At 45.7% G+C, this 25,063-nt stretch overlaps 2 protein-coding genes across 2 annotated transcripts; both read right to left on the reverse strand.

Annotated features, from left to right (window-relative positions):
• Positions 1–1,249: 1,249 nt before the first annotated feature.
• LOC132779293 (monocarboxylate transporter 13-like) lies at positions 1,250–14,811 on the reverse strand. The gene is made up of 5 exons (XM_060782980.2): positions 14,607–14,811; positions 11,018–11,161; positions 7,560–7,817; positions 3,535–4,050; positions 1,250–1,581 (listed from the first exon to the last, which is right to left on the reverse strand). Exons 1-5 carry the CDS (start codon positions 14,809–14,811, stop codon positions 1,373–1,375), a joined length of 1,332 nt encoding a protein of 443 aa, XP_060638963.2. The 3' UTR covers positions 1,250–1,372.
• Positions 14,812–17,029: 2,218 nt separating this feature from the next.
• LOC132779175 (monocarboxylate transporter 13-like) lies at positions 17,030–22,911 on the reverse strand. The gene is made up of 4 exons (XM_060782882.2): positions 22,659–22,911; positions 22,060–22,203; positions 19,854–20,627; positions 17,030–17,325 (listed from the first exon to the last, which is right to left on the reverse strand). The coding sequence occupies exons 1-4, from the start codon at positions 22,858–22,860 to the stop codon at positions 17,138–17,140; spliced, it is 1,308 nt and encodes a 435-aa protein (XP_060638865.2). The 5' UTR covers positions 22,861–22,911; the 3' UTR covers positions 17,030–17,137.
• Between the last annotated feature and the right edge of the window lie 2,152 nt (positions 22,912–25,063).

Below are 25,063 nucleotides of genomic sequence, written 5' to 3' on the forward strand. Positions count from 1 at the left end.
AGTCCTTCCACACAGCCCTATATCCCAGAATATCAATGCAGGAAATCCCACATTAGCTGAGTGTGGACACAAATAACCCAATTCAAAGCAGACATTGTGGGATTTTCTGTCTTGATATTCTGGGATATGGGGCTGTGTGGAAGGGCCCCTAGGAAGGGATCCCACTGGAGCATTGCAGCGCACCCAAATCCCAGGGAGTCACTCTGGACTATGCGGGCTCTGACTTACAAGAAGCACTGCTTGACTATCAAGCAAAAACTGGGTGCTAGAAACAATAACTGACTGGCACAATCTGGGTATCACAACTAGATACAGGGAAGACATCTGCCTTTGTTCTTGGCTACTCTGCTGCTGAGTATGCATGCCCAGTGTGGAACACATCTCACCAGGCCCGTAGCCAGGATTTCGATTCGGGGGGGTGGGTGAGTTTGTTTCGGGGGGGGGGGGGGCTGAGTCTGAGTGAAAGAGGGTCTAGCCTAGCAAACCTTTTGTATCATTATCCCAATACCCAGTAAGGCCTTTTCGTGAACCATCATGAGAATTTCAGGGGGGGGCTGAAGCCCCTCAAGCCCCCCCCCCCGCTACATCCCCCCCCCCCCGCTACATGCCTGCATCTCACCATGTTACAACAGAGGATGTGGCTCTTAATGAGACATGCCGCATTCCCACAGGATGCCTATGCCATTGGAGAAATTATACTGTTTAGCCGATATTGCACCACCTGTCATCTCGGAAGTAGTAGCCAGCAATGAAAAGAGCAAGGCATGGACATCTCCAGCTCATCCTCTATTCGGACATCAGCCAGCATGCCAACATCTTAAATCAAGAAATAGCTTCCTAAAATCTACAGAGATACTCGCAGGAACACCTCAGCAAGCAAGAGTCCAAAAGTGGCAGGCTCAAACCCAGAATCTCAATCAGTGGCTGATACTGAAGGAGAGTCTCCCTCCTGGGCACACAGAAGACTGGACGACTTGGAAGGTGTTGAACAGACTGCGCTCTGGCACCACGAGATGCTGAGCTAATCTTAAGAAATGGGGCCACAAAGTGGAGTCCACAACATGCGAGTGTGGAGAAGGGCAAACCACTGACCACTGCAGCCTGAGCCCCGCCACATGCACAGTGGAGGACCTTCTTATAGCAACACCAGAGGCACTCCAAGTGGTCAGCTTCTGGTCAAAAGACATTTAGCAGAATGCCAAGTTTTTAATTTTGAGAATATAATTTTAATATTCTCAATTTGCTTCTGACAGGCTGTTAGGAATTGTGGGAGTTGAAGTCCAAAACATCTGCAAGAAGGGACGAAGTTGGCCTATGCCTGTTGTATATCCTCCGAGATGCTCAATCCCAACCCAAAGTCTTGGCCTTTTTCTTAGGCAGAGTAAAGTCTATTCCGATGGTTCGGATCCGGCGACTCCTCCGGCTTCTCTCCTTCTGGAAAATCAAGTTTTTTGGGGGAGGCAGGAGGGCGAAGGGAGAAGAAACCAGGCAACATCAGAAAAGCCAAACCTCCGGCGGTGACAAAAGCACCTGCCGCCAGGAAAGACGCGTTGTAGCTGCCGGTCCGGTCACGGATCCAACCTGAAATCGAAAAAGGGAGACTGCATCGATTACTCCATCTTTGTATTGTCCAAAGGCTTTCATGGCTGGAATCACTGGGTTGTTGTAGGTTTTTCGGGCTGTATGGCCATGTTCTAGAAGCATTCTCTCCTGACATTTCGCTTGCATCTATGGCAAGCATCCTCAGGTTGTCAGACCTCACAACCTCTGAGAATGCTTGCCATAGATGCAGGCGAAACGTCAGGAGAGAATGCTTCTAGAACATGGCCATACAGCCCGAAAAACCTACAACAATCCACTCAACCTTTGTTAGCAAAGGATAACAACTAATTTTAAAGTACTTTTCAATGTCCAAAGTACAATTAAACAGGAAATAACACTTTGAAACCAGAACAGAAATCGTTTCAAATTTTGTTACATAGTGTGATCTGTCTAACTCAGGCATGGGCAAACTTGGGACCTCCAGGGGTTTTGGACTTCAACTCTCTCTCTCTCCTTTTCCTTTCCCTCCCTCCCTCCTTTTCTTTCTTTCTTTCTTTCTTTCTTTCTTTCCTCCCTTTTTTCTTTCTTCCCTCCCTCTTTCTTTTTTCTTTTCTTTCTTTCTTCTTTTCTTTACCTCTCTCCTTTTCTTTCTTCCTTTCTTTCCTCCCTCCCTCCCTCCCTCCCTCCCTCCATCCCCCTCTCTCTTTTCTTCCTTTCGTTCTTTCTTTCCTCCCCCTTCCTTCCTTCCTTCCTTCCTTCCTTCCTTCCTTCCTTCCTTCCTTCCTTCGTCTCTCTCTTTATTTCTTCTTTTCTTCCCTCCCTCTCTTTTTCTTCTTTCTTTCCTCCCTTCCTCCCTCCATCCCACCCTCCCTCCACCCTTCCTTCCCTCCTTCCTCCTTCCTCCTTCCTCTTCCCTTCCTTCCTTCCTTCCTTCCTTCCTTCCTTTCCTCCTTCCCTCTCTCTTTCTTTTTTCTTTATTTCCTTTCTTCCTCCCTCCCTCCCTCTCTCCATCCCACCCTCCTTCCTTTCTTCCCTCCCTCCCTCCCTCTCTTTCCTTCTTTCTTTCTTTCTTTCTTTCTTTCTTCCCTCCCCCTCCCCCTCTCTTTCTTCTTTTCTTTCCTCCTTTCCATCCCTCTCTTTCTTTCCTCCTTTCCTCTTTCTTTTTTCTTTTCTTTATCTCCATTCCTCCCTCCCTCCTTTTCTTCCTTCCTTTCTTTCTTTCCTCCCTCCCTCCCCCTCTTTCTTTTCTTTCTTTCATTCCTTCTTCCCTCCCTCTTCCCTCCTTGCCTCTTTCCTTCCTTCCTTCCTTTGTCTCTCTCTTTATTTCTTCTTTTCTTCCCCCCTCTCTTTTTCTTCTTTCTTTCTTTCCTTCCTTCCTCCCTCCTGCCTCCCTCCCACCTTCCCTCCACTCTTCCTTCCTTTCTTCTTTTCTTTCTTTCTTTCCTCCCTCCCTCCCTCACTCTTTCTTTTTTCTTTCCTTCCTCCCTCCCTCCATCCATCCTACCCACTCTCCTTCCTTCCTTCCTTCCTTCCTTCCTTCCTTCCTTCCTTCCTTCCTTTCTTTCTTTCTTTCTTTCTTTCTTTCTTTCTTCCCCCCTTCCCTCCCTCCCTCCCCCCTCCCTCCTTCCCTTCCCCTCTCTTTCTTTTCTTTCCTCCTTTCCCGCCTTCTCTTTCTTTTCTTTTCTTTCCTTCCTCCCTGCCTCCCTCCCTCCCTTCTTTTCTTTCACCCCTTCCTCTCTCTCTCTCTCTCTGGAGTCATCAAAGGGCATTAATCCTACAGTGTAGATGTGCCCACAGTTAGAGAGAGAGCTGGATGGAGCTCCAATCCAGTCAACTGGTTGAAGGATAATTCTGGGATACTTCATCCACATTTGGAAGATCCCTAGTTCTGCCCCGATGGTCCCTCACCATCAATGATGCTGTTTAGAGGCAATCTGAGCTATAGATCTGAGTTCTCTCTGAATTGGAAACCACACTGTCTCACGTCCGCACCTGAGAGTGGAGGTCCGACCAAAGCCTCGAAGCTTTCCAGCATGTGGATCAGCCCGATGGCGCCCATGATCTGCTCAGTGCCCACGATCTCCACCAGGCTGGAGAACTTGAGTGGGATGACGGCGCTGGCCAAGAACCCGTAGCCCACACTGATGGCCATCATGGCTGCGTAGCTGCGCCCCAAGGGCACCACCAGCAAGGAGAGGCCCGTCAGCACCGTCCAGATGGCCAGGTTGTGGACCAGGCGGAGGGAGGTCCAGGCGGCCAGCCCTCCGGCCAACACCCGCCCCACGATGTCCGAGATGCCCACCGCGGAGACCAGGAAGGCGGCCTGGTACTCGTCGAGACCCATCTCCCTGGCGTGGGGCACAAGGTGGGCGAAAGGGATGAAGTAGCCACAGATGATGAGCATCCCTGCGCCGCTGAAGATGAGGAAGTCGCGATGGACGAGCAGGTTCAGCCCAAAGAGAAGCACCAGTCGCTGCCCTCGGCTTGGTGGCTCCAGGGACCCCTCGTCTAGGATGGAGAGAAGGTCAAGAACCATTGTCAGAGAAGACATGAAAGATGAGTTTCCTGAGCATAAGGACATTGACCCATGGAATCACAGGTTCCTATAGTTGGAAGAGATTCCAAAGGACATCCAACCCAACCCCATTCTGTTATACAGGAAGACACAATCCAAGCCCTCCTGACAGATGGCCATCCAGCCTCTGTTTAAAGGGCCCACTACTTTAGAAGAGAAAGAAGATCAAGAACCATTGTCAGAGAAGAGATGAAAGATGAGTTTCCTGAGGGTAAGGACATTGACCCATGGAATCACAGGATCCTAGAGTTGGAAGAGACCCCAAAGGACATCCAGCCCAACCCCATTCTGCTATACAGGAAGACACAATCCAAACCTCCCGACAGATGGCCATCCATCCTTGTTTAAAGGCCCCTAAAGAAAAAAAGTCCACTACTTTTTCAATACAGTGTAGAGTTGGAAGGGACTCCAAGGCCAACCGGTCCAAACACATTCTGCTATGCAGTAAGACACAATCCAATCCCTCCTGACAGATGGCCATCCAGCCTCTGTTTAAAGACCTACAGAGAAGTAGACTACAATACTTTAACAATGTGGTCTTCTCATAGAATCATAGAATCGGAAGTGACCCCTAAGGCCATCCAGTCCAACCCTATTCTATGTTGGGAGACACAATTCAATCCCTCCCAACAGATGGCCATCAAGCTTTTCTTTAAAGACTAACCGAGAAGGAGACTCCACTATTCTAATGTGGTATATTAATAGAATCATAGAGTTGTAAGACACTCCAAAAGGCCATCCTGTCCAACCACCTTCTCGTATGTAAGAAGACACAATCCAATCCCTCCTGACAGATGGCCATCCAGCCTCTGTTTAGAGACCTACAGAGAAGGAGACTACAATACTTTTACAATGCAGTCTTCTCATAGAATCATAGAATTGGAAGCGATCCCAAGGGCCACCCACTCCAACCCTATTCTGCTATGTGGGAAGGCACAATTCAATCCTTCCTAACAGATAGCCTCTGTTTAAATGCCTCCAAACAAGGAGACTCCATTACTTTTTCAGGGCACTGTATTCATAAAACCATATCATTGGAAGAGATCCCAAAGGCCATGCAGTCCAACCCTATTCTGCTATGTGGGAAGGCACAATTCAATCCCTCCTGACAGATAGCCATCCAGCCTCAGTTTAAAGACCTACAGAGAACGAGACTCCAATACTTTTACAATGCACTTTTTTCATAGAATCATAGAATTGGAAGTGACCTCAAGGGCCACCCGCTCCAACACTATTCTGTTATGTTGGAAGACACAATTCAATCCCTCCTGACAGATGGCCATCCAGTCTCTGTTCAAAGAGCTCCACAGAAGCAGCGTATTCATAAAATCATAGTATTGAAAGAGACTCCAAGGGCCACCTACTCCAACCCTATTCTGCTATGCGGGAAGACACAAATCAATCCCTCCCAACAGATGGCCATCAAGCCTGTGTTTAAAGACCTATAGAGAAGGAGATTCCAATATCCTAATGCAGTATATTCATACAATCATAGAGTTAGAGGAGACTCCAAAAGGCCATCCAGTCCAACCACCTTCTCGTATGCAAGAAGACACAATTCAATCCTTCCTGGCAGATGGCCATTTAGCTTCTGTTTAAAAAGCTCTGCAGAAGCAGTGTATTCATAAAATCAGAGGCCCCAAAGGCCAACCAGTCCAACTCTATTGTGCTATGTGGAAAGACACAATTCAATCCTTCCTGACAGATGGCCATGTAGCCTCTGTTAAAAACCTCCAAAGAAAAACAGTCCACTATTCCAATGCAGTGTATTCATAAAATCATAGCGTTGGAAGAGACCCCAAGGGACATGCAGCCCTTTCTGTTATGTTTGAAGACACAATTCAATACCTCCTGACAGATGGCCATGTAGCCTCTGTTTAAAGACCACCAAAGAAAAAGACTCCAGTGCAGTGTATTAAAAGAATCATAGCGTTGGAGGAGACCCTAAGGGACAAACAGTCTAACCTCCTTCTGTTATGTATGAAGACACAATTCAATCCTTCTTGACAGATGGCCATCCAAACGTTAGAAAAACTTCCAGAGAAGGAGATTCCCCAATAAAGGAACACATTCGTTGGTTGAAAATCCCTTCATTCAGGAAGTTCTTCCTAATGTTTAGGTGGAATTTATTTCCCTATCATTTGAATCCATCGCTTCATGTCTGTTGTTGTTTCTAGAGCTACAGAATGCAAATGTGTTCCTTCCTTGATGTGACAAGATCAGCCTCTGTTTAAATGCTTCCAAGGAAGGAGTTTTCACCAGACTCCAGGCAGAGAGTTCCACTGCTGAACAGCTCTTACAATCAGGAAGTTCTTCCTGGAAGAGAGCACATGGGCCATCCAGTCCAATCCCCTGCTATGCAGGAAAAGCACAAAGCACCCCTGACAGATAGCCACCTGGCCTCTGTTTAAAAGCTTCCAAGGAAGGAGTTTCCACCAGACTCCAGGCAGAGAGTTCCACTGCTGAACAGCTCTTACAATCAGGAAGTTCTTCCTGGAAGAGACCACACGGGCCATCCAGTCCAATCCCCTGCTATGCAGGAAAAGCACAAAGTACCCCTGACAGATGGCCATCCAGCCTCTGTTTAAAAGCTTCCAAGGAAGGAGCTTCCAGCAGACTCTGAGGCAGAGAGTTCCACTGTTGAACACAGCTCTTACAATCAGGAAGTTCTTCCTAATGTTCAGGTGGAATTTATTTCCCTATCATTTGAATCCATCGCTTCATGTCTGTTGTTGTTTCTAGAGCTACAGAATGCAAATGTGTTCCTTCCTTGATGTGACAAGATCAGCCTCTGTTTAAATGCTTCCAAGGAAGGAGTTTTCACCAGACTCCAGGCAGAGAGTTCCACTGCTGAACAGCTCTTACAATCAGGAAGTTCTTCCTGGAAGAGAGCACATGGGCCATCCAGTCCAATCCCCTGCTATGCAGGAAAAGCACAAAGTACCCCTGACAGATGGCCATCCAGCCTCTGTTTAAAAGCTTCCAAGGAAGGAGTTTCCACCAGACTCCAGGCAGAGAGTTCCACTGCTGAAAAGCTCTTAAAATCAGGAAGTTCTTCCTGGAAGAGACCACACGGGCCATCCAGTCCAATCCCCTGCTATGCAGGAAAAGCACAAAGTACCCCTGACAGATGGCCATCCAGCCTCTGTTTAAAAGCTTCCAAGGAAGGAGCTTCCAGCAGACTCTGAGGCAGAGAGTTCCACTGTTGAACACAGCTCTTACAATCAGGAAGTTCTTCCTAATGTTCAGGTGGAAGCTCCTTTCCTGTAATTTGAACCCATTGCTCTGAGTCCTAGTTTGATTAAACCCTCCCAATTCCAGAAGAGCCATGAGATGCATAGCAGGGACTTCCTTGGACTTTTGGGACTCTTATGTCAAGGAGGTATTTGCAGTATTTGTCCTTGCAGAGGAAAGTGATATTTGGAAAGATGAAGATCCTTACCCTTGGTCTCCTCGGTGGCCAGGCGCAAGGGTCGCAGGAGCGCACCACAGACGACCAGGTTGAAGACCATTCCGGACAAGATCAGGAGGCCTCCGCGCCAACCATAGCCATCCACCAGTAACTGGAAAAGTGGCGAAAAACCTAGGGTCGCAATACCCGCACCGGAGAAAGCCACCGCATTGGCCACGGCTCGGCGCCGGTCGAAATACCGAGCTACCAGAGAGAGGGAAGGGGCGAAGATTAAGGCCCCGCCAACACCTGAGGAGGAAACAGCAAGTTAGGGAATTAACTTCTCTTGAAATTTTTCTAAAGTTTGGATGGCCATCTGTCAATTATTATTATTATTATTATTATTATTATTATTATTATTATTATTACACTTGTATACCACTAATATCTCAGCCTAAGTCGGCGACTCATTGCGGTTTACAACATCTAAAAACAACAATATTCAATTTAAAAGCATAAAAACACATATAAAATACAGAATTATTGGGCCACCAATAACAATCCAAGTGCATCTCGTAACTGGGATCACAATCCAAATTCGTCGTCCGTAATTACCAGTCCTTAATCGTCAAGGTTCGTTTCGTCGGATTATCCGAATGCTTGTTCAAACATCCATGTCTTAAGTTTTTTCCGAAACGCCATCAGCGAAGGGGCTGACCTTATCTCTATAGGGAGGGTGTTCCAAAGCCGGGGGGCCACCACAGAAAAGGCCCTATCTCTCGTTCCCGCCAGCCGCACCTGTGAAGCCGGCAGGATAGAGAGTAGGGCCTCCCCAGAAGATCTTAGGGTCCTGGCAGGCTGATAGGCCGAGATACGTTCGGATAGATAAGTTGGGCCAGAACCGTTTAGGGCTTTAAAGGCCAACGCCAGCACTTTGAATTGAGCCCGGTAGCAGATCGGCAGCCAGTGGAGCTGGTACAGCAGAGGAGTTGTGCGCTCCCTGTGCCCCGCTCCTGTTAGTATCATGGCTGCCGCCCGTTGGACTAATTGGAGCTTCCGGGCAGTCTTCAAAGGCAACCCCATGTAGAGAGCGTTGCAGTAATCAAGGCGGGATGTAACCAGAGCGTGGACTACCGTGGCCAAGTCAGACTTCCCAAGGTACGGTCGCAGTTGGTGCACGAGTTTTAACTGTGCGAAAGCTCCCCTGGTCACCGCCGAAACCTGGGGTTCCAGGCTCAGCGATGAGTCCAGGGTCACACCCAAAGCGATGAGTCCAGGATCACACCCAATCTGTCAAGAGGGATTGAATTGTGTCTCCACGCATAGCAGAAGGGGATTGTACTGGTTGGCCCTTGGGGTCTCTTCCAACGCTATGATTCTTTTAATACACTGCATTGGAATAGTGGAGTCTTTTTCTTTGGAGGTCTTTAAACAGTGGTTACATGGCCATCTGTCAAGAGGGATTGAATTGTGTCTTTCCACATAGCAGAATAGAGTTGGACTGCATGCCCTTGGGGTCTCTTCCAACGGTATGATTTTATGAATACACTGCACTGAAAAAGTAATGGAGTCTCCTTGTTTGGAGGTCTTTAAATAGAGGCTAAATGGCCATCTGTCAGGAAGGATTGAATTGTGTCTTCCTGCCTAGCAGAAGGAGGTTGGACTGGTTGACCTTTTGGAGTCTCCTCCAATTCTATGATTCTATGGATATGCTGCATTAGAATAGTGGAGTCTCTTTCTCTTTAGGTCTTGAAACAGAGGCTGGATGGCCATCAGTCAGGAGGGATTGAATTGTGTCTTGCCACATAGCAGAATAGGGTTTGAGTGGATGGCTGCTTCCAATTCTATAATTCTATGAGAAGACTGCATTGTAAAAGTATTGGAGCCTCCTTCACTGTAGGTCTTTAAACGGAGGCTGGATGGCCATCTGTTGGGAGGGATTGAATTGTGTCTTCCCACATAGCAGAACAGGATTGGACTGGTTGACTTTTTGGAGTCTCCTCCAATTCTATGATTCTATGAATATACTGCATTAGAATAGTGGAGTCTCCTTTTCTTTAGATCTTTAAACAGAGGCTGGATGGCCATCTGCTAGGAGGGATTGAATTGTGTCTTCCCACATAGCAGAATAGGGTCGGAGTGGATGGCCGCTTCCAATTCTATAATTCTATGAGAAGACCGCATTGTAAAAGTATCGGTGTCTCCTTCTCTGTAGGTCTTTGAACAGAGGCGGGATGGCCATCTGTCGGGAGGGATTGGATTGTGGCTTCCTGCATAGCAGAATGTGCTTGGACTAGTTCCAACTTACTTCCAACTCTATGATTCTATCAATACACTGCAGCAAGTTGATCCTGATGAACTGTGGAGTCCTTGGGTTTGCTTACATCAAGTTTGTTTACATCAAGCATGGGCCAACTTTGGCCCTCCAGGTGTTTTGGACTTCAACTCCCACAATTCCTAACAGCCGGTAGGCTGTTAGGAATTGTGGGAGTTGAAGTCCAAAACACCTGGAGGGTCAAAGTTGGGTACTTTTTGCATTATTTTTGCAGTTCGAGAGTGAGAGTGCACCAGGGAGTAAATTCTCCTCTGAGTATATTCTCTACTGGCCTTTAACCTTGCTTAGACACAGAGTTTTCTCCTCCCTGCTGCGTCTTTACCTGCCTGTTGACACCAGGATGTACCTGTTATCACTCACCTGTGTCCTATTAGCAATCTACACCTAGATCTGTTCTCATCGCCCTTTGCTGTGCCAGCAGATTTTCTTTAACCCTTCTTTTGCAAAACATTATGCAATAGATTTTTGCTATCTGTTGGGATAGTTGCATCGCATCAGTTGAAGTGAGATGAGGACAAAGGGAGGAGAAAGCCTGGGACTTTTGGATACTGTTACATTTTTGTTCAGGCTTCAGCTATGCATATGCAAAAGAGAGAAGCAAAGAGAGAGTTTGGAGTGCAATCAGGCTGAGCCTGGGACTTTTGGATACTGTTACATTTTGGTTCAGGCTTCAGCTGCTATGCACATGCAAAAGAGAGAAGCAAAGAGAGAGTTTGGAGTGCACTCAGGCTGAGCCTGGGACTTTTGGATACTGTTACATTTTTGTTCAGGCTTCAGCTATGCATAAGCAAAAGAGAGAAGCAAAGAGAGAGTTTGGAGTGTACTCAGGCTGAGCCTGGGACTTTTGGATACTGTTACATTTTGGTTCAGGCTTCAGCTGCTATGCACATGCCAAAGAGAGAAGCAAAGAGAGAGTTTGGAGTGCACTCAGGCTGAGCCTGGGACTTTTGGATACTGTTACATTTTTGTTCAGGCTTCAGCTATGCATAAGCAAAAGAGAGAAGCAAAGAGAGAGTTTGGAGTGTACTCAGGCTGAGCCTGGGACTTTTGGATACTGTTACATTTTTGTTCAGGCTTCAGCTATGCATATGCAAAGAAACCGGGACATTCAAAAAGCCAAAAGTCGGGTTCTAGACTATTCGTGCCAGAACTTACCTATTGGGCTTTGGCTTACCTGTGAGCAGGCCAATGAAGACGTAGAGCTGAGCCAAGCTGGTGGCAAAGGAGGCCAAAAGGAGGCCGAAGCCGGAAAGGAAGCCGCCCAGCATGGCAACGGGCCGTTCTCCGAAACGTTTGCCCAACCCGGTGGCCAAGGGACCTGCCAAACACAAAGGAGAAACAGAGGGAGCGATCAGGAATCCTGTTAAGTTTTGTCATCTCTGTTTGGGAAGGAGGAGAGTTTGCAAAGAAATGTGGGAGAACGTATCTGATTGAAGAATGCAAGGAATCAGAGTGTGTATGTGTGTGTACTGTAAAATAAGATGCATGAAGCTGATTGGTCAGGCAATGCACAGGGAGCAGACTGAGTCTGGGACTTTTGGGTACTGTTATATTTTTGTTCAGGCTTGAGCTATGCATATGCAAAGAGAGAAGCAAAGAGAGAGTTTGGAGTGTACTCAGGCTGAGCCTGGGACTTTTGGATACTGTTATATTTTTGTTCAGGCTTGAGCTATGCATATGCAAAGAGAGAAGCAGAGAGAGTTTGGAGTGTACTCAGGCTGAGCCTGGGACTTTTGGATATTGTTACATTTTTGTTCAGGGTTGAACTATGCATATGCAAAGATAGAAGCAGAGAGAGACAGAGTTTGGAGTGTACTCAGGCTCAGCCTGGGAGTTTTGGATACTGTTACATTTTTGTTCAGGCTTGAGCTATGCATATGCAAAGAGAGAAGCAGAGAGACACAAGAGTTTGGAGTGTACTCAGGCTGATCCTGGGACTTTGGGGTACCATTACATTTTTGCTCAGGCTTGAGCTATGCATATGCAAAGAGAGAAGCAGAGAGAGATAGAGTTTGGAGTGTACTCAGGCTGAGCCTGGGAGTTTTGGGTACCGTTACATTTTTGTTCAGGCTTGAGCTATGCAAGTTTAGTGAGAGATGTTGAGAGAAGGGGAGATAGACAGAGTTTGGAGTGTACTCAGGCTGAGCCTGGGACTTTTGGATGCTGTTACATTTTTGTTCAGGTTTGAGCTATGCATATGCAAAGAGAGAAGCAGAGAGAGACAGAGATTGGAGTGTACTCAGACTTTTGGATATTGTTACATTTTTGTTCAGGCTTGTGCTAGCAGCGACAGAGAGAGAAGCAGAGAGAGGCAGAGTTTGGAGTGTACACAGGCTGAGTCTGGGACTTTTGGATACTGTTACATTTTTTTCAGGCTTGAGCTATGCTGGTGCAGAGAGAGAAGTCTAGAGAAGCAGAGAAAAACAGAGTTTGGAGTGTACCAGGCTCATTGCTCTAACTTTTCTTTCTTTCCCAGCTACTGTACTCTCGCTGCATGATACGATAGAGGTAACCTTACTCTACTGAAAGCATCTCTTCTTTTTCTGATTGACTGATTGGAACCATGAATCTGAAGCTCAAAGAAAGAGTCGTCATTGAATTTCTGGCTAAAGAAGGTTGTGTGCCATCCTGCAAAATCCATCATTGCTTGAAGAATATTTACGATTTGATCCCTTCTGACTTTGACCCGTTTGGACCTCTAAAAGACAACCTAGGTGGTTTCAGATGCAATGACTTGAATGACATTCAAACAGCTTTAAAATCCTGGGACACGATGCAAAACCTTGAATTTTTCCAAAATTGTTTTGATACCTGGGTTAAATGATGGTACAAGTGTTCAAATTGATGGTGATGATGTTGAATGGTAGGTTTGTGTAGAGGACAGTTCAGGTTAGGATCTGCTGTTCTAGGTGCATTCATAACGATGGAGCCCCCAGTGGCGCAATAGGTTAAACCCTTGTGCCGGCAGGACTGAAGCCCGATAGGTCACAGGCTCGAATCTGAGAGGAGCGTGGATGAGCTCCCTCTGTTAGCTCCAGCTCTCCATGCAGGGACATGAGAGAAGCCTCCCACAAGGATGGTAAAACATCAAAACATCTGGGCATCCCCTGGGCAATGTCCTTGCAGACAGCCAATTATCTCATACCAGAAGCGACTTGCAGTTTTTCAAGTCACTCCTGACATGAAAAAAATTAACATTTTTATTACACAGGAGGCAAAAAGTTTTGACCCACCTGCATATGTATATATGTATATGTTTGTGTGTGTGTGCGTGTGTATCTATATCTATATCTATATATGAGGGTTGAATGAAAAGTAATGCCTCCACCTTCATAACTCCTCCACAGATGGTAGTACTGGTATGCGGCAGGTACTGGCTTGTTCAGTAGACTCTCCTCTACAGTTCCATTTTAGTGGGAAACCTTAGCATTGAATGGTTGTGTTGTTAAAGTGCAAAGTATGGAACCCTGTGTAGACTGTCAGTCAATGCGACTTAAGCAACGTTCAGTCATTGAATTCTTGACAGCAGAAGGTGTCACCCCAAAGGAGATTCATTGGGGAATGCAAGCTGTTCCCATCCAAACCCAAGTAATGAAGGTGGAGGCATTACTTTTCCTTCAATTCTCTTCTCTCTGTGTGTGTGTTTATCTATATCTGTATCGATATCGGCTGGAGTTATACTTCAAATGTACCAGTGTAGATAGTCCCAGGGTGCATCTACACTGTAGGATTAATGCTGTTTGACTCCACTTTAACTGCTATGGGAACAATGTGTGGATACCAGGCCTAGCTGAGGATTGTTGACTTGCAATATGTCACTTATCTGAGAGTTAAAGGGAAAGGTTAAGCCATGGCTTAACCTCAGATCATTGAAAGGCAAACCGGGGAATGTTTCAGTGTCTTTCTTTGTGCCGCAGTTTGGAAAAGTGACTTTTTGTGGACTGAAATTCCCCAAACTCCCCTTTTGGGCTTTTAAGGACCATGTGAAAGAATGCCATGGACAGGCGGATGAATTTGGATCTTGGTTTGCTTGGGGATGCTGGGTTAGGGTTAGGGTAAAAGTGAGCTTTAAAAGGAATATATAGAATATCAAGGACAGGTGGATATATTTGGGTCTTGGCTCAGGGATTCTGGGAGGTGCAATCCAAAAAGTGACCATTAAGGATCATATGAAAGGATGTCTTAGTTGGAATGAATTTGAATATTGGCTTGCTTGGGGATTCTGGGAGTTGCAGTTAAAAAAGTGCCCTTTAATGATCACACAAAAGAATAACAAGGACAGATGGGTGAATTTGGATGTTAGTTTAGGGATTCTGGGAATTGCAACCCAAAAAGTGACTTTTAAGGAAAGAATGCCACTGAAGAGAGATGCATTTTGGTAAGGCTGTCTAGGGAATTCTGGGAGTTGCAGTCACAAAAATTACCTTTAAGGACCATAAACAAAAAAAAAAACTCTACCATGGACAGATGGATGAATTTGGATCTTGGCTCGTTTGGGGATTCTGGGACTTGCAGCCTAAAAAGTGGCCATTAAGAATCCTACGAAAGGATGCCTAGATGGATGGATTTGGGTCTTGGATCTTTTGGTGTTTCTGGGAGTTGCAGCCCAAAAAGTGACCATTTAGGATCCTACGAAAGAATGCCTAGATGGATGGATTTGGATCTTGGCTAGCTTGGGGATTCTGGGAGTTGTAGTCCAAAGGACAGATGGGTGGATCTGGAAAAGCTCTCCAAAAAGGCCATCGCAATGACTCCGCACTTACTTCCGCACATCAAGGTGGCGATGGAGACGGAGGTGATCCAAGAGGTGCTGCTGGACGACTCCTGGAAGTGAGCCACGAACTCCACGAAGAAGACCCCGAAGGAGCGCAGCACCCCAAAAACCAAGGCCGACTGGCAGAAGGCCGCCAAGACCACCATCCAGCCCCAGCCCCCATCGGGGGGCTTGGCGAAGACCGGGGGGCTCATGGGTCCTTGAGTGGAGGAGGCCCGTCACATCCAAGAGCCGGCATCCGAGCCCAGCTTCGGCCCCCCAAAAGCCACCGAGAAATGTGCAAAGAGGCCCATCTCATGCGCTCTTTCCTCTGCAAGGTTGGCCATCCTCGCGCAAGAGGAAGGGCACAAACGCCGCTGGGAGAGCAGCTCCTTATCAAGGTCAAAGTCTACAGGGAGGTTTGCATATATGTTTATTTCTGCATGCCTATATGTTCCTCTTTGGGGCAGAGAGAGGAATTTACACCCCTGTTACAAGGTTGAGAGGTGTTATAGTTCAACAGCAATGCCTAGAATCATAAAGTTGGGAGAGATTCCCAAAGGTCATCCAGTCCAAACTCATTCTGCCACTCAGGAAGACACAATCAAAGCCCTCCCGACAGAGAGCCATCCAGCTTCTGCTTGGAAACCTCCAGAGAAGGTATTCATGGGTTGTTGTAGGTTTTTTCGGGCTATATGGCCATGGTCTAGAGCAGTGTTTCTCAACCTGGGGGTCGGGACCCCTGGGGGGGGGTCACGAGGGGGTGCCAGAGGGGTCGCCAAAGACCATCAGAAAACACAGTATATTCTTTTGATCATGGGGATTCTGTATGGGAAGTTTGGCTGAATTGTATCATGGGTGGGCTCCAGAATGCTCTTTGATTGCAGGTGAACTATAAATCCCAGCAACTACAACTCCCAAATGTCAAGGTCTATTTTCTCCAAACTCCACCAGTGTTCACATTTGGGCATATTGATTATTTGTGCCAAGTTTGGTCCAGATCCACCATTGTTTGAGTTCACAGTGCTCTTTGGATGTAGGCAAACTACAGCTCCCAAACTCAATCAAAGAGCATTCTGAACTCCACCAATGATGGAATTGAACCAGTCTTGGTACACAGAACTTCCACGAACAACAGAAAATACTGGGTTTAGTGGGCATTGACCTTGAGTTTTGGAGTTGTAGTTCACCTACCTTCACCACGCTGGTGTTTTCTCTGGCCACGCCTACCCAGCGCCGCTCCGCCAATTGCGGACACCCTCTGCTCTGGCCGCTCTGCTCTGCAGAGGACCCACCTGGGAGGCTTCTCCCTCCCACACAGGCAGAGTGGCTGGAGCAGAGGGTGTCCATAATTGGCGGAGCGGTGCCGGGTGGGCGTGGCCAGGCCAGGCCAGGCCAGGCCAGGCCAGGCCAGGCCGCGCGGGCCGGAGAAATGCCCTCGGCGGGCCGCATACGGCCCGTGGGCCGTAGTTTGGGGGGCCCTGCTTTAGACCATGGCCATATAGCCCGAAAAAACCTACAACAACCCAGTGATTCCGGCCATGAAAGCCTTCGACAATACAAGGTATCCATGCATTGTATTCATAGAATCATAGAACCAGAGAATTGGCAGAGACTCCCAAAGGCCTTCCAGTCCAACCCCATTCTGTCGTTCAGGAAGACACAATCCAAGCCCTTCCGACAGATAGCCATCCAGCTTCTATTTAGAAACCTCCAAAGAAGGTATTCATGCATTGTTTTCATAGAATCATAGAACCAGAGAATTGGAAGAGACTCCCAAAGGCCATCCAGTCCAAATCCATTCTGTCATTCAGGAAGGCACAATCCAAGCCCTCCCGACAGATGGCCATCCAGCTTCTGTTTGGAAACCTCCAGAGAAGGTATTCATGCAGTGTATTCATCAAATCACAGAACCAGAGAAATGGAAGAGACTCCCAAAGGCCATCTAGTCCAAACCCATTCTGCCATCCAGGAAGTAGGAAGACACAATCAAAGCCCTCTCGACAGATGGCCATCCAGATTTTGTTTAGAAACCTCCAGAGAAGATATTCAATGCAGTGTATCTACAGAACCATAAAACCAGAGAATTGGAAGAGACTTCCAAAGGCCATACAATCCAATTTTGCCAGGCAGGAAAACACGATTCAAGCCCTCCTGACAGATGGCCATCCAGATTTTGTTTAGAAACCCCCAGAGAAGATATTCATGCATTGTATTAATAGAATCATAGAACCAGAAAATTGGAAGAGACTCCCAAAGATCATCCAGTCCATCCCCATTCTGACATTCAGGAAGACACAATCCAAGCCCTCTCAACAGATGGCCATCCAGCTTCTGTTTAGAAATCTCCAGATTTCAATGCAGAATAATAAAACCAATCAACTGTTTTTCAGTCCCAGTTTAGAAAGGCAAAACATTTAATCATTTTTCCCAACAGAATGAGAACAAGATGATGAAGGATAGAAAGTTTGCTGCTGACTTTGAAGTCCCTTGTCACTTCTTCCAGTGCTTTGGAGACTGGAGTTGACTAACTAGTCTCCTTCAGTCTTGGGTCAATTCATATACCTCTGGGTCCAAAGCTGGCATGGTTGTCTTCCTCCTGGTTTCCAACAGCTTGGAATGGGAGAAGTAGTTTGGCAAGGTCAAAAGGAGCAAGGCACCAGCCAGGAGGAAGACCCCAGAGGCCACGAAAGAGGCCGTGTAATCTCCGGTCATGTCCCTCAGCCATCCTGGAATGGAAAAAGGATTGGTCAGTGGCAAGGATTCGATCCCAAAGGAAAGGAGGGACCTGTAACTTGTTGCTTTGGAAGTTACATGGGGAAAAGGAATGAAAATACTATCCAAGGGTACGCTGGAGAAAGAATGCAGCTTGGCAGCCCTTGAACTGCCATGGCTTGGTGGCACAACCCTGGGAGTTGTAGTTTTACAAGGTCTTTTGTCTTTTCCGCCAAGGAGTGCACATCCCAGGGCAGCATTGCATAGAACAGGCATGGACAAACTTTGGTCCTCCAGATGTTTTCAACTCCAAAAATTCCTAACAGCCTCAGGCCCCTTCCTTTCCCCCCTCAGCCATTTAGGCTCTTCCCCCTCAGCCATTTATTTAATTATAAATGGCAGTTCCTAATTGGTTCTATCATAAAAATCAAAATAATGGAATAATAATTAAATTGTGAAAGTTTTGTTAGAGTTCTGAAATTTTCACCACCAGAACTTTAGTTTTGTAAGTACTTTAGAACCATTTAGAACCATGGATTGCCCAGGCCTACTGTCTTGCCATGTTCCAGAAGCATTCTCTCCTGACGTTTCACCCACATCCATGACAGGCATCCTCAGAGGTTGTAAGGTCTGCTGGAAACTAGACAAGTAAGGTTTAGAAATCTGTGAAATGTCCAGAATGGAACAAAGAACTCTTGTCTGTTGGAGGCAAGTGGGAATGTTGCAATTAATCACCTTCATTAGCATCAAAAAGTCTTGCAGCTTCAAGGCCTGGCTGATTCCTGCTTGGGGGAATCCTTTGTTGGGAAGTGTTAGCTTTAAATTGTTTCCTGTCTAAATTTACCCTATTTTTTGAGTGTTGTTCTTTATTTACTGTTTGTTTGTTTTTTAATACCGGTAGCCAGATTTTGTTCATTTTCATGGTTTCCTCCTTTCTGTTGAAGTTGTCCACATGCTTGTGGATTTCAATGGCTCCTCTGTCTAGTCTAACATGGTGATTGTTAGAGTGGTCAAGCATTTCTGAGTTCTCAAATAATATGTTATAATCAGGTTGCTCTGCTATGGTTTCCACAGATATATAAACCCCATTGGCCTAGTTTCCAACAGACCTCACAACCTCTGAGGATGCCTGCCATAGATGTGGGCGAAATGTCAGGAGAGAATGCTTCTGGAACACGGCCAGATAGCCTGGAAAACTCACAACAACCCAGTAATTCCAGCCAGGAAAGCCTTCAATAACACATAAAGGTAAAGGTTTTCCCATGACATGAAGTCCAGTTGTGTCTGGGGTGTGGTCAGAGGCGGCCCTAGGTAATTTTCAATGGTAAGCAAACAGTATTTTGCCCCCCCCCCCCCAAACCAATCGCTGATATATATTTTCTGTTCGTCGTGGGAGTTCTGTGTGCCATATTTGGTTCAATTCCATCATTGGTGGAGTTCAGAGTGCTCTTTGATTTTAGGTGAACTATACATCCCAGTAACTACAACTCGCATATGTCAAGGTCTATTTTCCCCCAAGGGCGCCTCAAGAGTGCCCCTGGGCAAAATCAACTATACTGCAAATGCTTACTTTGTGTAATGGGCCAGCCGCCCCTGGGTGTGATGCTCATCTCCATTTCTAAGCCGAAGAGCCAGCGTTCTCCATAGACACCTCCAAGGCCATGTGGTCAGTATGACTGCATGGAGCACTGTTACCTTCCCGCAAGAGTGGTACCTATTGATCTACTCACATTTGCATGTTTTCAAATTGCTCAGTTGGCAGAAGCTGGGGCTGACAGCGGAAGCTCACTCCGCTCCCCGGATTCTAACCTGCAACCTTTCGGTCAACAAGCTCAACAATAACACATATCTTCCTATTATTTCATTCATTTCATTCCATCCATCCATTCATGCATCCACTTGTCCATCCATCTATCTCCAGGCTCAGTCTGTCTGTCTACCTGTCTGTCTGCCTTAGGGGATTGGAGAGACAGCTCTTGGAATGGGTTGTTGTAGGTTTTTTCGGGCTATATGACCATAGTCTAGAGGCATTCTCTCCTGACGTTTTGCCTGCATTTATGGCAAGCATCCTCAGAGGTAGTGAGGATGCTTGCCATAGATGCAGGCGAAACGTCAGGAGAGAATGCCTCTAGACCATGGCCATATAGCCCGAAAAAACCTACAACAACCCAGTGATTCCAGCCATGAAAGCCTTCGACAGCTCTTGGAATATCTTCCTATTCTTTCATTCATTTCATTCCATCCATTCATCTATCTCTAGTCTCTGTTTATTTGTCTATCTATCTATCTATCTATCTATCTATCTATCTATCTATCTATCTATCTATCTATCTATCATCTATCTTAGGGGATTGGATGGGTTGCTTTTGAGGCTTTTCCTACTCTTTCTCTCCATATATCCATCTGCATCTATCTGTATCTATCTATCTATCTATCTATCTATCTATCTATCTAATCTATCTACCATTTATCTATCTTAGGGGCTTGGACTGGATGGTCTTTCAATTCTAGGATTCTGTACAAAGTCCATCGCTGGCCTTACCTGAAAGTGGGGCTCCCAGCAAAGCCCCGATGCTTTCCAGCATGTGCATGAGTCCGATGGCTCCGAGCAAGTACCCGGTGCCCACGATTTCCACCAAAGTGGTGAACTGGAGTGGCACCAAGGCGCCCGCGAAGAAGCCGTAGCCGACACCAAGGGGCACCAAAGAGGAAAAGCTGTGCCCCAAGGGGAGCAGAGTGAGGGAGAGCCCTGTTAGGAGGGTCCAAAGAGTGAGGCTATGAACCAAGCGGGCGAAGACTTTGGCATCTGCAATCCAGCCAGCCAAGACCCGGCCGAAGATGTCCGAAACGGCCGCAGCGGACATGACAAAAGCAGCTTGGTATTCGTCGCACCCATTCTCCCTGGCATGGGCCACCAAATGGGCATAGGGCACGAAGTAGCCAGTGTCTACCAGGACGAAGACCAAAACGTAGCGCATGAAGGGTCCGTGGCGCAAGAGCTCCAGGGAGAAGAGGGAGGACAATGTCTCCGAACAGCCGGCATCACTGGATTTCTCTGGGACGTCTAGTTCTCCTTCCAAAACCAAAGGTCGGAGCAAAGCACCGGATGCCACCAAGTTTAGGGACATCCCAGATAACAAAATGAGGGCCCCTCGCCATCCATAGACATCAAGCAGGTATTGGAAGAGGGGCGAAAAGGCCAAGGAGGAGATGCCAGCGCCGGAGACAGCCAAACCGGTGGCCAGTGAGCGATGCTTGTTGAAATAACACGACACAGCAGCAATGGATGGGCTGAACACCAAGGCCCAGCCCAGGCCTGCAATGGCAAAAAGCAAAATAAGTTGACACTTCTCTGGTTCAGGTCGATTATGATTACACTATGCAACATGAGTTTTGTTCCTGGGATATAGATGTCATTTTGTAATTGGATCATAAGAACATGGGAAAAGTTTATTAAACTGCCAAAACATTGCTTTGGCAGAAGGGAGATCCCGCAGCACATTTTGCTATAGTTCTCCAACGAATATCTCATCGAGGTGCATCCAATTCAACATAGTTTATGGTACAGAAAAAAAAGTTTTTGGAGTAGAACAACTACTTTCAAAGTCAGCACCATACAATTATACAGGAAATAATACTTCCAAACAAAGAAAGGAAACTTTTCCAAATATTGTTACAGACTGTTATGAATCCACCTGTCCCATTAATAGTGACACGCAGTAAATAATAATAATAATAATAATAATAATAATAATAATAATAATAATAATCTTTATTTATACCCCACCACCATCTCACCAATGGGGACTCGGAGCGGCTTACATGAGGCCAAGCCCAAACAACAATTTACAATAAAGTAAAACCGAAAATACAAACCAAAAATGCAAACATTTACTCCAATGAGGACATATACTCCAATGACAAAATGTTGAGGCTAAGCAATAGTATGAGATTGTATACCTACTCATCAAAGGTACAGCGGAAGAGCCAGGTTTTAAGGTAAAGCTTAGTATAATAATGTATTGTTGTTGATGTTGTAATTGTTATTGCTATTATTTCCCCACCTTTTGTCTACAACACAGTTAGGAAGAGAAAGGGGAAGAGGAGGAAGAGGTGGAGGAAGAGGAGGAAAAGAAAAGGTATGAATCTTACCAAAGTTTTTTGGGGTTTTTTTTGTCGTGTCAGGAGCGACTTGAGAAACTGCAAGTCGCTTCTGGTGTGAGGGAATTGGCTGTCTGCAAGGACGTTGCCCAGGGGACGCCCAGATGTTTTGGTGTTTTGCCATCCTTGTGGGAGGCTTCGCTCATGTCCCCGCATGGAGAGCTGGAGCTGATAGAGGGAGCTCATCCGCCTCTCCCCAGATTCGAACCTGCGACCTGTCGGTCTTCACTCCTGCCGGCACAAGGGTTTAACCTACTGTGCCACTGGGGGCTCCAAAAGTTATGTTGGTTATTCAATAAGGATAATAATAATAATATTAATAATTATATTATGGCAGTTCTACAAAGTATGTAGATGCCCACCTAGAACAGAGAAATGGTGAATCCAGTCCAGGTTTTGCATACGTTTGCATGAACTCTCCAAGGTGCTGGATCTATTTCTGAGAGAGTTCAGGACCCAGGACAGTGTTTAAATCAGAGGGGAAAACGTGGACCGGATTTCTGTCTCAACAGGATCCGGAACATCTTTTTCCACCTTCTGTTTTTGCTAGTTTTGAAAAGTGAAGAGGTCAAGAAAAGCAGACTCACCTGCGACCAGGCCAACACTCAGGTACAGGTGAGTGAGGCTGGTGGAGAAGGAGGCAAGCAGTAACCCCAAGCTGGCAAGCGAACCTCCGGTCATCACCACCAGACGCACCCCAAAGCGGGCACTGAGGGCACTCCCCATTGGGCCTGATGGAAGCAGAGCAACACAGGTAAACCATAGAGTCATAGATTTGGAAGGGACCCCTAAAGGCCATCCAGTCCAACCCCCTTCTGCTAGCCGGAAGACACCATCCAAGCCCTCCCAACAGATGGCCATCCAGCCTCTGCTGGAAAACCTCCATAGAAGGGGGCTATGACTTATGTTGATGTAATAACTCATTGTCTAGGAGTATTGCAATCCTGCAAAGTATGCATTTATTGTTTAAGTAACATGTGACAATCCTCAATGTTTACATATTAATCAACCAAATTTGCCTACAGCTCACCAAGCAACAGTTCATTGATTCTGATTGGGACAAACTAAGAAGAGTAAGGTCAGCGTTGTTTAACCTAAGGAAGATATTCTTTGCAAGAGATAAGAAGCTCAGTGTCTTTGTGCGTCAAGTAGTATCTCATTGGTAGAAGTTGCATTTCCGCCTTACTTGCAAACTGTAGGGTGGCCACTCCGACGGAAACCACCCAGGAGACGCCACTGGAGGTTTCCCCGAAATAGGCCACAAACTCCACAAAGAAGACCCCAAAAGAACGGATCACCCCAAAAACCAGCGCAGTCTGGACGAACCCAGCCAGGACCACCATCCATCCCCATCCGCCGTCCGGAGCCATAACATCTGGAGTCTTCATAGGTGAACAAAGAAAAGAAAGAACTGGAAAAGTAGGGCAGAAAGAGGCAAAATCCTGGAGTTATACATTTGGAAGGGAACCCCAAAGGCCATCTAGTCCACCTCAATGCTAGAACAGTAGCCCATGCAAAGGCATCCCTCTAAGGGTCCAATCTATTATATATCTAATTATAATATATTGTATGTCCATATAATTTTGATAATAATAGGTAATAGAATACAACAACAACAACAATAATAATAATAATATAATGATATATTTTATATTGCATGTAATATTACTAATAATATTGCAGTATAGTGATCATAATATTGTAATACAATAATAATAATAATAATAATGATATATTTTATATTACATGTAATATTACTAATAATATTGCAGTATAGTGGTAGAGTACTATATAGTAATATACAAGACTAATATTGTGCTATGCTAATATATTGTATGTACCTAATACTTGTAAGCCACTTTGAGTGCCCTTCTGGGTGAGAAGGGTTGGATATAAATATCATAAATACATAATAATAATAATAATAATAATAATAAATCAATACTGCAAAATGAATGTAGTTTGACCACACTGGAACTGCCATGGCTCAATACTATGGAATCCTGGGAGTTGTAGTTTGGTGAGGCACCAACACTCTTGGTCGGAGAATTATTATTATTATTATTATTATTATTATTATTATTATTATTATTATTATGCAGAATGAAATACAAGTGATGATTATGGGACAACAAAGTCAGAATAATGAGTAATGGTAATTAATACTGGCTGATGATGAGGACAAGGATGATGATGACCATTTGGAATCTTTTGCATATAAGTGGTCATTATGGTGATAACAAAAGTCAGAACAATGAATAATCATAAGAATTAAATAATAATAATAATAATAATAATGTAATCCATTTGGAATTCCAGGTTTGGGAAGGAAAGTGGAATATTAATCATGATAATGGTGATAACAAAGGTCAGAATAATGAATAACCATACGAATTAATAGCAAATAATAATAATAATAATAATAATAATAAGCTGTAAACAATTTGGAATCCCATCTTTGGGAAGGAAAATGGAATATAAGTGATGATCATGGTGACAAAACTTAGAATCAGAATAATTAATAATCTGGTCACATCCCGCCTTGACTACTGCAACGCTCTCTACGTGGGGCTGCCCTTGAAGACGGCCCGGAAGCTTCAGCTGGTTCAGCGCGCGGCAGCCATGCTACTAACTGGAGCGGGTAGCAGGGAGCACACAACGCCCTTGTTGTCCCAGCTCCATTGGCTGCCGATTTGCTACCGGACCCAATTTAAGGTGCTGGTTTTGGCCTACAAAGCCCTAAACGGTTCCGGCCCAAAATACCTTTCTGACCGCATCTTGGCCTACGAGCCCACGAGGACCTTGAGATCGTCTGGGGAGGCCCTTCTCTCGATCCCGCCTGCATCACAGGCACGGCTGGCGGGGATGAGGGAGAGGGCCTTCTCGGTGGTGGCCCCCCGGCTGTGGAACACTCTCCCTGCAGACATCAGACAGGCGCCCTCCCTCATGTCCTTCCGAAAAAGCCTTAAGACATGGCTGTTCGAGAGGGCATTTAATTAAGTGCTATAACAATGTGGTAAAGATGACTGGAACGGAACAAGGAATATGAGTTTGGCTACGATTCCACTATGAGACGAAGCGGATTTTTAGTGTAGTTTTGTAATTGTTGTGTAGTTTATAGGTTGTTGTAATTGCCTCTTTGTAAATTATCTTTATATGTGTGTACACCGCCATGAGTCGCCCTATAGGGCTGAGAATGGCGGTTAATAAATGCATCAAATAAATAAATAAATAAATAAATAAATAATAACATGATGATGGTGATGATTTGGAATAATAATAATAATAATAATAATAATAATAATAATAATAAGATGTTGCTGTAAACAATTTGGAACGTCAGGTTTGAGAACAAAAATGGAATATAAGGGGTGATTATGATGACAAGAGAAGTCAGAATAACAAATAATCACAATAAGTAAAGTAAAGTTTCCCCTGACATTAAGTCCAGTTGTTTCCGGCTCTTTGGGTTGGTGCTCATCTCCATTTCTAAGCCAAAGAGCTGGTATTGTCCATAGACGCCTCCATGTGGCCAACATGTCTGCATGGAGGACTGTTACCTTTCCGCAATAGCGGTACCTATTGATCTAC

The sequence above is a fragment of the Anolis sagrei genome, chromosome 6 (assembly GCF_037176765.1).
Source record: "Anolis sagrei isolate rAnoSag1 chromosome 6, rAnoSag1.mat, whole genome shotgun sequence".
NCBI classification, from domain to species: Eukaryota; Metazoa; Chordata; class Lepidosauria; order Squamata; family Dactyloidae; genus Anolis; species Anolis sagrei.